Genomic DNA, 13,212 nt, shown 5'->3' on the forward strand with positions numbered 1-13,212 from the left:
GTTTGATTGTGTTACCGTATTTTCCGGACTATAAGGCGCACCGGACTTTAAGGCGCACCTTCAACGAATGGCCCATTTTAAAACTTTCTCCTTATATAAGGCGCACCGGACTATAAGGCGCATTTGAAATGCATCATGTCAAATCATTCTCCATTTTATCTGTTTTATTTCAACTTCAGACGCAACAAATTACTTTATAATCACAAAATAATGATCCATAGTCTTTTTGATTCATGATTCATAGTCTTCAGCGGGCCACTTATGATTGATTTCATGACACAATGCTTCGGGCCAGTTTAAATTTAGGAATTTGTTCCATGTATAAGGCGCACCGGACTATAAGGCGCACTGTCGGCTTTTGAGAAAATGTTGGTTTTTAGGTGTGCCTTATAGTCCGGAAAATACGGTACTTTAATTTGGAATATACTGGCCTCTGGGGGGTCGAAACCCTCACGTTAAACCCAACCCCTATAGCTAAACCTCAACTCTTCCCCAAATCCGACCTCGTTCGGGCTTCCACTCTATAAACACAGCAGAATAAACACTTGAATGTGCACTCAATGTACACCGAGAAGTCGCAGAGTGGACTTTGGCATCCACAAGTCTTTCACCTGTCAAACCTAATCCACCTTTGAATGAAACTTTGTTCGCGCTACGAGTCCACAAACAACAGGCGGCTGTTTGATTAGCCCGACCATGTCGTATGTCTGCGTGTCCGCAGGTCATCTCCTTTGTCAAATGCTCTTTCTCCCCCCGCCCCGCTTGCTCTAACAGCGGAGCGCATCCATGTAGAAGCGCAGATAACCGAATATGATTTAATAACCTGCATCAGGCCGTCCGACCCCCTCGCCCGTTGCCGAGGAGACAGTGTTTGGCGAGCAGATAAATTGCAGCAGTGCAATAACTGCCGTTATCCGTGCACTAGATGTTCGGGAGCACCATGTAAATAAAGTGGCAATGGACGGCCGGCTCGCCGTAAAGAGATAGATCCAATAAAGCAAGCTGAACAAGCACACCGGTGAAGGGCCGAGCCAAGAAGGCCGCGAACGGAGCGCCTGACGATTAAGTGATTCACGAACAGGAAGTGCGCGCCAAAAAGTGAGGGAACACGAGGACTTTGCAGCAATTCGTAGGGTTCCATGCAACTTGTTGGATGTGAGGTAAGGACTCAATTGTTGTTGTTTTTTTGGTGTGTGTAAACATGATTTTAGCATGAAGAATTAGCATGCTTAAGTTTGACTTGATCTGATTTTAAAAAAAATCAAAAAATCTTCATAACCACTTTTACATTAGTTTTGTTAAGAAAAAATTAAGAATTTGTGTTTTTGACATTTATAATGAAACCCCAAAAGGAATGTTTGGAAGGATTTGGGGGCTGAAAAAGTTACACTAAGAATAAAAAATGAGCAATGCTTAGTGGCTAACCAAGGTTTGACTTTGATAGTCATTTTAGAATTCTGTCATCACTGTGAGCATTTTTACCATGATTTTTTTTTCAGAATTCGTTTATGACTTTTTTATTGTACAATAAATCCAATGCCTCTGGACACTTTTTTTTTTAATCTAAATCTGAATTACAGCTATAAATTTTACATGTTTATAAAAAAAACACGAATACTTTGTGATTATTATTCCTTGAGAAAACGGCCTCGGGCGTAAAGAAAAAAAAAGAAAAAGCAGATTTGTAAAGAATCAATTACTTCTAATGCTTTAAATGGTTGAATTTAAAACACACAAATGTAAAGCTTGAGTGATTCTTTTAAGTACATATAGCTAGCTAGCTACATTGTTCATTCCGTGAGGGAAATTAAATCTTGAGTTTTTGGGCTGTCATGCTAAATCTAATTGCTTTGTGTTTGCTAATGTTGTGTTTTTTTCCCCCCTCGAGGAATATGGCCTTCAATAAAGTGCAATCCAATTAATTAGGCTCAATGATTTATTGACTGTAATCGTGTGGGTTGGGTGGTAAAAAAAAAAAATAAACTAAAAGGTGAGCAACAGTTTTGTTTGTTTGGTGTGTGCAGGATGACACACTTTTCATCACAGACCATCACGGTGTCAAAGTGGGTCGTCACCTCTTGAGTGTTTGTCTGTCTCTTCCGAGAACACGAACGGCGAGTTAATAAAGAAGACACTCCATCGTTTTTGAAACGCTCGTACTCAAACTCACGTGGCGTACGAAAACACGCAGACGTAAAATAATAGAGGAGAACTCATGCCGACATTTGGCCATGAGTGTCTAATTGTTTGTCAATCTTGAAAGGGCAAAATTTAATAGTAGAAAATAGAATAAAAGTGGCAATTTAGTATAAAATCATAATGGTAATTTCGTCGTTTTGCCCTTCTTCAGCAGAAAAGATGAGGTAATCGTCGGGTGTTCTGCGCCAGGAAGTTGACACCGCCGTCTCGCCAGGGTGACCGTCCTCCTCGGGGGACCGCCGCAGGTTCGATGTCGGAGCTTTCCTTGCAGGACTGCAGCACGGAGCTGTGCCTGTCCGTCTACATCATCACTTTCGTGTTGGGCTTCCCGGCCAACGTGCTGGCTTTCTCCACCTTCTGCAGCAAAGTCCGCCACAAGGCCACGCCCATTGACATCCTGCTCCTCAACCTGACCATCTCGGATCTCCTCTTCCTGCTCTTCCTGCCTTTCAAGATGCATGAGGCGATGAACAAAATGCGATGGAAAATGCCCGAGCAACTATGCCCGCTGTCGGGCTTCATCTTCTACATGACCATCTACAACAGCACCTTCTTCCTGACGGCCATCAGCGTGGAGCGCTACCTCGGTGTGGCCTTCCCCATCCAGCACAGCCTGAAACGCCGGCCGCTCTACGCCGTGGCCGCCAGCGTCTTCTTCTGGATTTTCTCCTTCAGCCACCTGAGCATCGTCTACATCATGCCGTTTATCGGCACTGACAAGGAGCAGGTCAAAGCCACGGCGGGCCCCGACGGCACCACTCCATCTCCGGATCCGGTTCCGGAGGAAGTATGCTACGATAACTTCACCGACGCCCAGCTGAAGGTGCTCCTGCCGGTTCGTCTGGAGCTGTGCCTGGTTCTCTTCTGCATCCCCTTCCTCATCTGCAGCTTCTGCTACATCAACTTTATCCGGATCTTGTCGCGGTTGCAGCACATCGACCGACGGAGGCGCCTGCGGGCCATCGGCATGGCGCTGGGCACGCTGCTGGTTTTCGCCGTGTGCTTCGGGCCCTACAACGTGTCCCACGTGGTGGGCTTCGTCACCTGGCAGAACCCGACATGGCGGGACAAGGCCCTGCTGTGCAGCACCTTCAACGCCTGCCTGGACCCGCTCATCTTTTACTTCTCATCGTCCGCTGTACGGGGTACAGTGGGAAACGTGATGGAGGGGGCCAGGGCTCACCTGAACCGCTGTTTGACTCGCCGCCCCCCCGTGGAAGCAAGCTACGGATGATAAGGAGAGCAAACAAGACCAGATCAATGCTAGCTAATGACCTGCTTTATGTCTTTAATCCCAGCGGCGGCAGGAAATTAATGTCACGTTTATGTTTGTCGCACGTGAGCTGTCTGTTTGTAAGTGTTGTGACGCTGCGTGTCACTTCCCCAAAGAACCGCCGCCTGTCAAGATGAGCAAACAAGCGGCCATTTTGTCACAAGGCGCTCCAACGGTGATGTGGACAAAGACACCAAAAAAATATATATTATTATTATTATTATTAGTAGTAGTAGTAGTAATTTATTGATCTTATCGATGGAGGGACTCAAGTTAAGGTTTGGTTTAGATCTTTAAGCAGAGTCAGTAAGACTGTTATCATTTTTGTAATGTCTGGTATGATGCAGACTTGTCGCATGTTTGCTGCCTGCTGCTGGCCAACTCGCCAAGACTGGACGTCATTAATAGTCCAACATGTCAGTCCTTATGTGTAACTATGACTCACCATTTATTCAAGGACTTGACGTTCTTGGAATTATTATCAGTACTATTAACTCTTATCTTTGTGGCCTAATTTTTTTTTTCCTGAATCAATGCGTCATGGCATTGCAGCCATCATGTGTGTGTGTGTGTGTGTGTGTGTGTGTGTGTGTGTGTGTGTGTGTGTGTGTGTGTGTGCAGGCGTATTCAAATGAATGAGCAAAATTTGCCAGTAACACAAAGCAAAACAGAAAGAGGCTGTATTTTGTTGACATGGCTCACACTGTTTACGCTATTAAACGCGCAAGATTGCACTCCATTTTCCCCCCAGCGAATATGAAGGTATTTCTATTTGTATTTGACAAATGCTCGTCAACTGCCCGCAGTCGTTTTGTTTAGTTTTTTTTCTCTTCTTCAGTTTCCTGGAAAACGCGCCTTGCGTCAATTGTTGACTTTTTGGGCTCCAACAACGGGCTGGATGGAGCAGCGATAAGAAATCTGATCTCTTTATTTATACGTACATCGTCCTTTTTTTTTAAAGCCTTACCATAGATGGTCGCTAAAATATACTTTACTCATTACTTATCCATGGTCAATTTTTAATAATAAAAAAAAAAATTCCTATACAAGGTTTGGATAGAAGATAGGGTTATGGTTAAATTTGGGATTAAGTTTATTTTATAGGGTTTCGGGCAGGGTTGGGTTTCAAAATAATATTTTAAAATAGGGTTGGGCTTTCAAATAAAAATATTCTGCCTAGCAACAAGTGACCATGCCCAAACAAATCCTGTCAATTGGTCTCAATTCTATAAGATAGAAAAAACTGTGAGTAGTAAAGCTGTCATCATAAAGTCATTTTATGGTTTTGTTGTCACATCACAGAAGACAGCAAAGTTTGCACAAGTCCAGCCCATAAAAAGCAGGTAATTTTAAAAATCCATTCAGCCACAAAGCATCCATCAGACTAGGTGGCATAATTTCCCTACACCACAACACTTTGCGTGTCTTCTAACGGCTTGTACTATAATTACCTCGGCTTCATAATCGTGTTTTTCCCCCTCCCGACACAACAACAGCAACAATACAGATTTATGCCGAGGGATACAGACCACTCTTTCTGTGCCTCAGCACGATCAAACCTCGCAGATAAGAAGAGGTGGCCCCACTGCAACAACGCTACGAACAGTCAAACAACATCGGAAAAACAAAACAAAAACAAGAGATAGAATCTCCTTGATGGCCGACTTGTTTTCTTCTCATGCCATGTGGCACATAATGGCTTTATGTGGATTAGAGTAATCAGTTTGCCAGTTCTATCAAAAGTAAGAAGTCCACTCTATACTATCCAGATACAATCAATCTTGAGCATTACAGCATTTGACAGCTTGAGCCGTCGCAGCTCTCTATGAAGTTAGCCGCGGGACAAGCCGCCACAGCGGTTGATGTCGACTGTGATGAAGATGACACTTCATTCGGTAAGGGGCGAGGGGGCGGCCAGATTTAATGTATCCCAGGGCGTCGTTAGCCGAGCGTTGGGCCGCCGGATCGACCCCGCAGGAGTGAAAATATGAGGTGGGAGATCAGTTGAGTGCTTGGGAGAACACGCGGCGGACACCACGTTCATCACAGGTTGACTTCACAAGGAAGTCGCGCAACTCAGACCTGGATCAAGTGATGACATCATAAGCGGGTGTTCCTTTGAAGAGCTAAGAACCATCATTATTGATTATGTTCAGCCCGTGATCTGACCCTGTCTGACCTACGATGGGCCTGTTGATTCCAAACCATGACTGGACTAACACGATCATCCCACAAAAGGCTCAAGCTTAACTGACAGTACCTGCACGGTAAATCCTCAATTATTGTTGTTTTTGTTGTTAAATGTCATTTAAAAAAAAAATTGCCGTCAGTTCTACAAGCAACATTTTGACTGAGGTTGATTGACGAGGAAAATGGCAGGAGTGGGCCGCCGACTCGCAAGGAGAGGAGTAATGATGAGAGGTGGGTGACTAAACGACGACGAGGGGGAGGGCGCGGTGGCGGTGACACGACTCCCTCGCGTTCCCCGTCAGAGAGAAGCCAGACTCGACGCCATCTGCAGTTGTCAAAGCAACACTCATTACATATTCACTGCTAATTGTAGTTGTTTGGTGTTATCTGATTACACACTTACTGCTGCTGAGGCAAACGCATTCGCGGAGCACTTTCCAAGGATTGTGTGACGCTAAGTCATTAGCAGCAAACCGCCAAGTAGCGGGAACAAGATGATGTGCACAAGCAATGCAGTGTAATTATTTGGTGGAATAAGAGGGAAACTATTGAGCTTTTATCAACATCAAACTTTTTGGAAATACAACGGTAATATTTTGGTATGACATTTGAAGTGTAGCATGTAAGATTATGAAATATGTCGCTTACCCGCGTGTAATCAATTGATGTTTCTTCAACGTGATGATCGTTTCTTTGGCAGGTACCACGGGACCTTATGTATTTAGAAGGAATAAAAAAAAAAGGTGGAGGGTTCAATCCTCAAGCCTAGTGATCATGTTCAAGAGTCCTCGAGCAAGACACGGGTTTGTTTCTCTCCCGGTAGGGCCTGTCAATTTAGTTTTTAGTTCCATGCCTTCTTGGGAGTGTTTTCACCAAGTGTAGCATACGTTAAACAGGTTCCCCCCTCTCCAAGCAAAGTTAAAGGGGGTACTAATTCTAACAGCGGTACTATTACGCTAAATCAACCCATAAGAATAAGTGTCCTCTCCCATTTTCAGAATCCTAGTCATCAACTCAAAGGTGGTAGGTTCAATCTTTATGATTACTTCAAACTATCCTTGAGCAAGACACTGACCTTAACTTTGTCAAGTTAGTTTTCTGCCTTCCCTTATGCGTGCTTGTCTTATAGGCTGCAATTTATAATTTGGTTTATAACTCGACAAACAAGATATAATTTTAAGATGATAAGACGTTCAGTTATTAGGTCTACTTATTACCCTTGGGTTAACATTAATTAGCTAACAGAATATTCATATCTGAAGCTAGTTTTATAGACGATCATTTGAATTTGTAAAATTGCATTGTGGCAATTGCACTTCTAAAATGTAGAACCGCCACTGTGTATAAGGGCCGCGTATTGCCGTTCTTTGCTATCTAGCTGAGTATGCGCTAATGCAGTCATTAGCGGCGCTAATGGCGGAGCAAGGCCTTAATAGACTCATAACATTGACTGCGCCCATGAGGGATGAACGAGCCTGAAGATATTTGGTAAACATTGGACAATTAAGCTAATGTACGCCATTCTTAGGCTGTTGATAAAGAAGAACACTGGCGCCATCACTCATAAATAAAACAGTGGTACTTTTGCTAATGCTAATGCACAACTTCCAGGAAGAAAATAAATCAAGCTTTTAAACATGAGAGTAAGAGAAATGGAGAAAGAAGAGACAAAAATAGCTGCAAAAAAATGAATTTGTCATTTTTCTTTCTGCTGTTTGGAGAGCACGCATGCATTGGGGGGGGGGGGGGGGGGGGCGACCAATCGATGCACAATTAGGGGTGCCTCGTATCAGGTGTGATGAATTATGCTCTCACGTTTTACGAGCGCTCTTGCAGGCGCATGATCAATTGGGCGTGCGCAGCCACCGTGCCGTTCGGTCAGAGGTATTGATTAAGAGGTTGCACATGTGCAGCCAGATGAGAAAAAACACTCAAAGCGCTGTAATTATTCGACTACTTCATGGAAACAATCCCAAGAAATCCTCTGGAAAAAAAATAGAGCGGATAAACATGAAAATGAATTCACATTCATGCGGCTGAATGGAGAAAACAAACAGAAGCGGCCTTGGAATCCAATTCAAAAGGACCTTGGAGTTAGGCGACATCAACGCTTGCTCATCAGCATATGCGCCGCAAACGTCTCATTAGCGTTAGCTCGCTCTTGATCTGGAGGATCCTTATTTATACACGCAAAATAGGCCACATTGTGCTTATTATTCATATGACATGGCGTCAACACACCGCAGCACACTTCCATCCGTTTATTTCCAAAGTCCTTAGGGGAGCTCAAATCTGTGGAACACTTCAGACCATGACTAGATCATGGATAGTTTGTGCAAGATTTGATGTTATTTAATTATTTGTTTTACATTTAGCTTCATGTTATTCTTGTATGAAAATCAGTACTATTTAAATGTTACGTTGCGTAACCCTGGAACAGAATCGTTTCATCGTGTCCTGTGGAGAAAAATGGCCACCCGTCTCCTTAGTCTCTCACTCCTCAAACACTACGACCCATGACAAAGCCAACAACTTTTAATATCATTTTTTCTTGTTAAAATCCATCCATACAACGTACATTAACGTGCTTTTGTTTTTCCAGTAATCCCCTCCCACCACCCCCACCGCACATTGAGGAATATGTTTTTTTTGTCTGCATTTCTTTTCCAGTTTTTCCATTATCAAGGACACGTTACATAGACACAAATGTAGTGTGATTTAATAAAAATCAAATAAAATCAGCAGTGTGGCAAAATGGTACTTTTTGTTTTTAGTCTTTTTCTTTTTAACAACATGCACAAATGGTGAATTTCAATGTTTTCAGCAAGTCTTCCACCAACTTCACAGCATACAGTCAATACAACAACTGATGGGTCAGGGTTTTTTTTTTGGAAGGGGTGGGGGGCAAGGGCAGGGGGCGGGGTTATTGCTGCTCGGACACATTCATACAGCTGCTGCGGTACTATCGAAATAAGTTTTTTTTTCTCCATTCCTTGTAATTAAGTTTCATCCACCATACAACACCACTTGGACGGCAAATTATTACATGGTTTATTTCCCCATTGACAAAAAAATGCTCAGACAAGTGGACACATACGTACGCTGTATATGATGAGCTGAGTGGTACAAATGATGATAATCATAATAACTATAATAATCCCTTGAATTGTATTTTCAAAAAGCTTGTTATGGCAAAATAGGAAAACTTTACACCTTTTTTGTTTTTTTCCCCCCAGTTATTGAGTGTGTGTGTGAGACATCTCAAAGTATAAAAAAATTAACCCCCCCCACCTTAAATTCCCACCCACTTCCCCAACAAATGACCCATTATCACCATCATATTTTTTTTTGTCTTCTTCTGACATGGAATTACTATTCATAGGTATTCAAATACATATTAACATCATCAGCATTGGTAGTAGTAGCAACACCAATAAAGAAAAAAAGAGCGAGGTCAAATCGACACAGATGGTGGTGGTGTTGGAGGGGGAGGGGGTGATGGATGGAGTCACAACAGGGCTAACATGCTATCAACAAGCAACAAAGCCGTGGGGGCGGGCGCTCAATTGCCCCTCCACCGATGTACTGCATATATTTACACTGGGCAGTGGGATGGCTAGATGGATGGAGAGAAACGGGGTGAGGGGGTGAAAAGGACCGGGTGGTGGCACGGGAGGGGGGAAACAAGATGTCTGCCGCCGCCAAGCCCCACCCAGGCCTTTTTATTTTTGTGCACATTTTGACATCATTCATTGCAGATTCAACTGCTGCACGGTTGGATATGGGAAAGAAAGCCTTACGTTACTATACAGAGTGAGAATGTTTAGGATTAGTTGTGCTCAAAAGTTTACGTATGCACATTAGCGACGTTTAGAGATGATTTGATCGACCAGCACTCAAACAGACTATTTTGTGCGGACTACACTAGTTTGTTGTTACTCTTCTCGTATGTATTTTTTTAAAATTTTGTTTTGAAACTCCTTACTCAAGTAACACAATTGAAAGTAACAGAAGTGGAAATTTAAGCTTGAATTTAGCATATGTGTGAAATTTAGCCACATAGCTTTTTTGCTAGCATGTTGACATTAAATACATTACAGTGATTCAACAACAAATGAATTTGAATTAACATTTAATTGATCTTTTATCTTACTGGTCGATTTGATCAACAAATCACTGACAGCCCCGAACGACTAACGTGCAAACCAATGATGCGTATATGTAAACTTTTGACCACCACTGTCTGTATATGTGTGTATATTTGTGTGTGTGTGTGTGTGTGTGTGTGTGTGTGTGTGTGTAGCCTTAAACGGGTCACATTACCATACATGTCCACTATAATAGCACAGCTGTTCTATAAGGCAGACTTTGTAGGTCAGTCATTAGTACATCGATACACGTTATTTCCCTTTTCATATTACAGCCATTTACCTCACTGCTCACAATAATCAAATCTGCAAGGCATTGTGGGGGACGCACAGATGACGAGGGCGCTGGGAGTGTGTGTTGTACGGGGGTGGGCGAGTTGGGGTCTCCACTTTGATGCAATGATTCAATGCATATTCTTTTTGTTCACAGTGATGGGTTCGTTAATTAAAGAATTCAATTCCTTTCGGTCGAGGGGCAGGGGGGTGGGGATGGGATGGGGGGGGGGGGTGTTGTCGGGGTGGGCGTTCTACTCCGTTTTTGGGGCTGGGAGAGGTTGTTTCCAATTGTTACACCTTCAGCAAGATGGCGGCAGAAAGAGCGATCCAAACGCTGAGGGCGACGCTTAATCCCGATTGTAGACCAGTCGCTCGACCTTGTATGGCCCCTGGTCCTTGAAGACCAAAGTCAAACACAGAAGGAAAGAGAGAAAATATATGTAAATCTCAAAGGACAACAGGAACAATAACATCGGTATGCTGCATAATGTTCTACGACTTTAAAGAAAAAAAAAAAGCTGCAAATTGCCTGCGACATCCAGTTCACGTGCAAATAATGCCTGACATTTCATTATTTTTAACTATGAATTATTTTGAGTCATTTTGTTTATTTCTATCGTGGATGTTGGAGTTCATCATAACTTGTGAGAGGAGCATGCCCATAACCAAACATGCAGTTATTAATGACAACCTTACAAAATGCCCAGAAATAATTCCTAATTAGAAAAAACACCCATGAAGCACGTCAGGAACATCTTCCGAGTACGCCAGAGGAGGCATAGCGCTGCTTAACTTGGCTCGCCTCAACATACTTGCAACAACTGCTAATTAACCTCCTTGATTCTCACGACGTGCCCATCAGGCAAGCTTGCAGACCACGCGGATGGAGGAGCGCGATAACACAACGCCGGTGATGTCATTTGCGGCTGGCCTAAGTCAGCTAAGTAAGCTCTTCTGAAAAATGGAATAACAGCAAGCAGCTGGATTGTATACATCATCTAGTGCTCCTGACATGAACAAGACTTCATATCACTGATATTTTTTTAGTACAGAACTATACAACCATACACTGTACAATGCGCTCTTATGATGGCTAGAACTGATCTGAATGGAAAGGAGGGGGAGGATGATGGAGAGATTGGCTGACACTAGTGGGAAAGCGGGAGCTGCAAGATGGATGAGCCTGACGGGAGAGTGAGTCATTGAAAGGGGCACCGGCTGGGATCACGCTGAAAGAGGAAGAAAGACGGCCGGAGATGAAGGACTCGCTCACCACGCTAATGCTGAACGCGGGCGGGAGGAGTTGACAGGGGGGGGAATGGAGGGGAAAGAAGATTGGGCCAGAGAAATATGACATTTAATGAGGGGGAAGGTGGTGCAGGGAGACATAATAAGGAAGAGGGGAGAAAAAAAATCACAAACGTACGGAATAGCAGCATGCTGGCATTGGAGGCCCCCAGACGGTTGGTGGCGAAGCAGGTGTAGTTGCCAAAGTGCTTCTCCGTCACGTTGGTGAAGAGCAGAAGCGAGCGCGTCTTCTCGTTTTTGATCCGCAGGGTGTTGTCGCTCTCCACGGGCCTGGCAGAACAAAAAAGAAAAAAACCCAAAGAATATGGAGAAATTCAACAAATTATTTGTTCCACACATTTTTTATCATTATTTGATACTATGGGGTTGTGTTTTACAAAGTCACAGAGAGCCACAGTAAAATAATCAAAACCCCATAAAACTATCTTTTTTTAATTTATCTATATGGGTAAATTTAATGAACAAGTTTAAGAATGGTTAAAAAAAAAAGCCGTCTTCACACTAAATAAAGCTTTGACATTGGCCAGAGTTTGACCCTAAAATCAATTATTTCTATTTATCTTGTTACCTTTTGGAAAAAAAATCCCAAATCTAAAGTAGAGGAGTGGATTGTTTTTTGCCAGAACTACTGGGCAGAAGAGCGACGCGGTGACCTTGGCCCAATTGTGCACAAAATGCCCTGCTCACCTCATTGTTTCACGCTGTTGGCCATTAGCCACAACTTTTGTCATCATTAGTGTGTGTGAATTGTTGCCTTATGCTCCAAAGAGCCTTTGAGAGGCCACTGGCACCTTTTACCAATAAAACCTTGTGCCCATTGTGGAGGACAAATCAAGGAACTCCTGCAAAAACATCAATGATTGCAAACTGAAGCTGGGAAATATTTCTTTATTTTCTTGTTTCAATAAATTGTCCTATTCCTCAAGAGGAAGGCAAAAAAATATTTATATATTTTTATTTTTATTTTTTATTTTTAACTTGGATAATTGGACGATTTTTATTTTCCGGTGACCCATTCTCACCTGTGATCATCCCGGTACCACTCGAAGGAGGCGGGGGGCACGGCCATGGCTTCGCAACGCAGGATGGCCGTCTTCCCCAAGTGTGCGGGCATATTCTTCATGTCAGTAATGGTGGGTGGGTCTTGTGGGCGGCAAACAAACAAATAAAAAAAGCAGAGATAGCTTGGAGTCATGTGATTGGATGACAACGGTCCAAAGAGGGGCGGGCGTACTCACAGTTGACCGTGACTTTGACCTTGCGCTGATTGGGCGGGGCCACGCCATTGTGGGTGATGCACTCGTAGTCCTCGGCCTGCTGGCGCTTGATCTCCGTGATGTCCAGGAACTCGCCCTCGCTCACAAGCCCGTCTAATGGCCACACGTGGAACACAGACACAAAAAGATTGTGGTACTTCTTTACTTTGACAAATTCCCAGCAGCCTCAACAACCGAATGATGTCAGTCTTGCTCAAGGATGGTGAAGAAAGGGGCGTGGCTTAGCGAGTGATATGCGTGATCACAAAACTCTAAAGGAGCAATCTACAGAACGAAATGTCATATGTCATCTATGACAAGGAAATCCTGCTTCTGAATTGTCGCTGTCAATCAGCAAAACACACAGGCGGCTTCCTCGCTACACACACGCGCACACACAAATCCACGCTAAACGGGGCTATTATTCACGTCAGAGATTATCACGCCGCCTCTAATTGAAGATTAGAGACGGTAGGATTATTCGCGCCGGTGCCGAGCGGGAGAAGACGATTTGGGGGACACGCGGGAATGGAAAGCGAGGCTTTCGGTGCTGCCTGACAGG

The 13,212-nt window shown here is 43.7% G+C and overlaps 2 protein-coding genes across 2 annotated transcripts in view; one reads left to right on the forward strand and one right to left on the reverse strand.

Moving 5' to 3' along the window:
• Window positions 1–2,449: 2,449 nt before the first annotated feature.
• LOC147052344 (free fatty acid receptor 2) lies at window positions 2,450–3,470 on the forward strand. The gene is given in 2 exon segments (XM_085918268.1): window positions 2,450–3,403; window positions 3,405–3,470. Coding segments are annotated over 2 exon segments (1,020 nt in total).
• Window positions 3,471–10,377: 6,907 nt separating this feature from the next.
• Window positions 10,378–13,212, reverse strand: part of iglon5 (IgLON family member 5) — a 74,938-nt gene continuing 72,103 nt past the window's right edge. Inside the window, exons 5-8 of the mRNA XM_085917555.1 lie at window positions 12,633–12,764; window positions 12,417–12,537; window positions 11,513–11,664; window positions 10,378–10,481 (exon numbers count right to left, since the gene is read on the reverse strand). Coding sequence (XP_085773681.1) covers window positions 10,378–10,481; window positions 11,513–11,664; window positions 12,417–12,537; window positions 12,633–12,764 — 509 coding nt within the window. The remainder of the gene's footprint in view (window positions 10,482–11,512; window positions 11,665–12,416; window positions 12,538–12,632; window positions 12,765–13,212) is intronic.

Source organism: Syngnathus leptorhynchus, chromosome 8 (assembly GCF_054491065.1).
Source record: "Syngnathus leptorhynchus isolate UIUO chromosome 8, UIUO_Slep, whole genome shotgun sequence".
In the NCBI taxonomy this organism is placed as follows: domain Eukaryota; kingdom Metazoa; phylum Chordata; class Actinopteri; order Syngnathiformes; family Syngnathidae; genus Syngnathus; species Syngnathus leptorhynchus.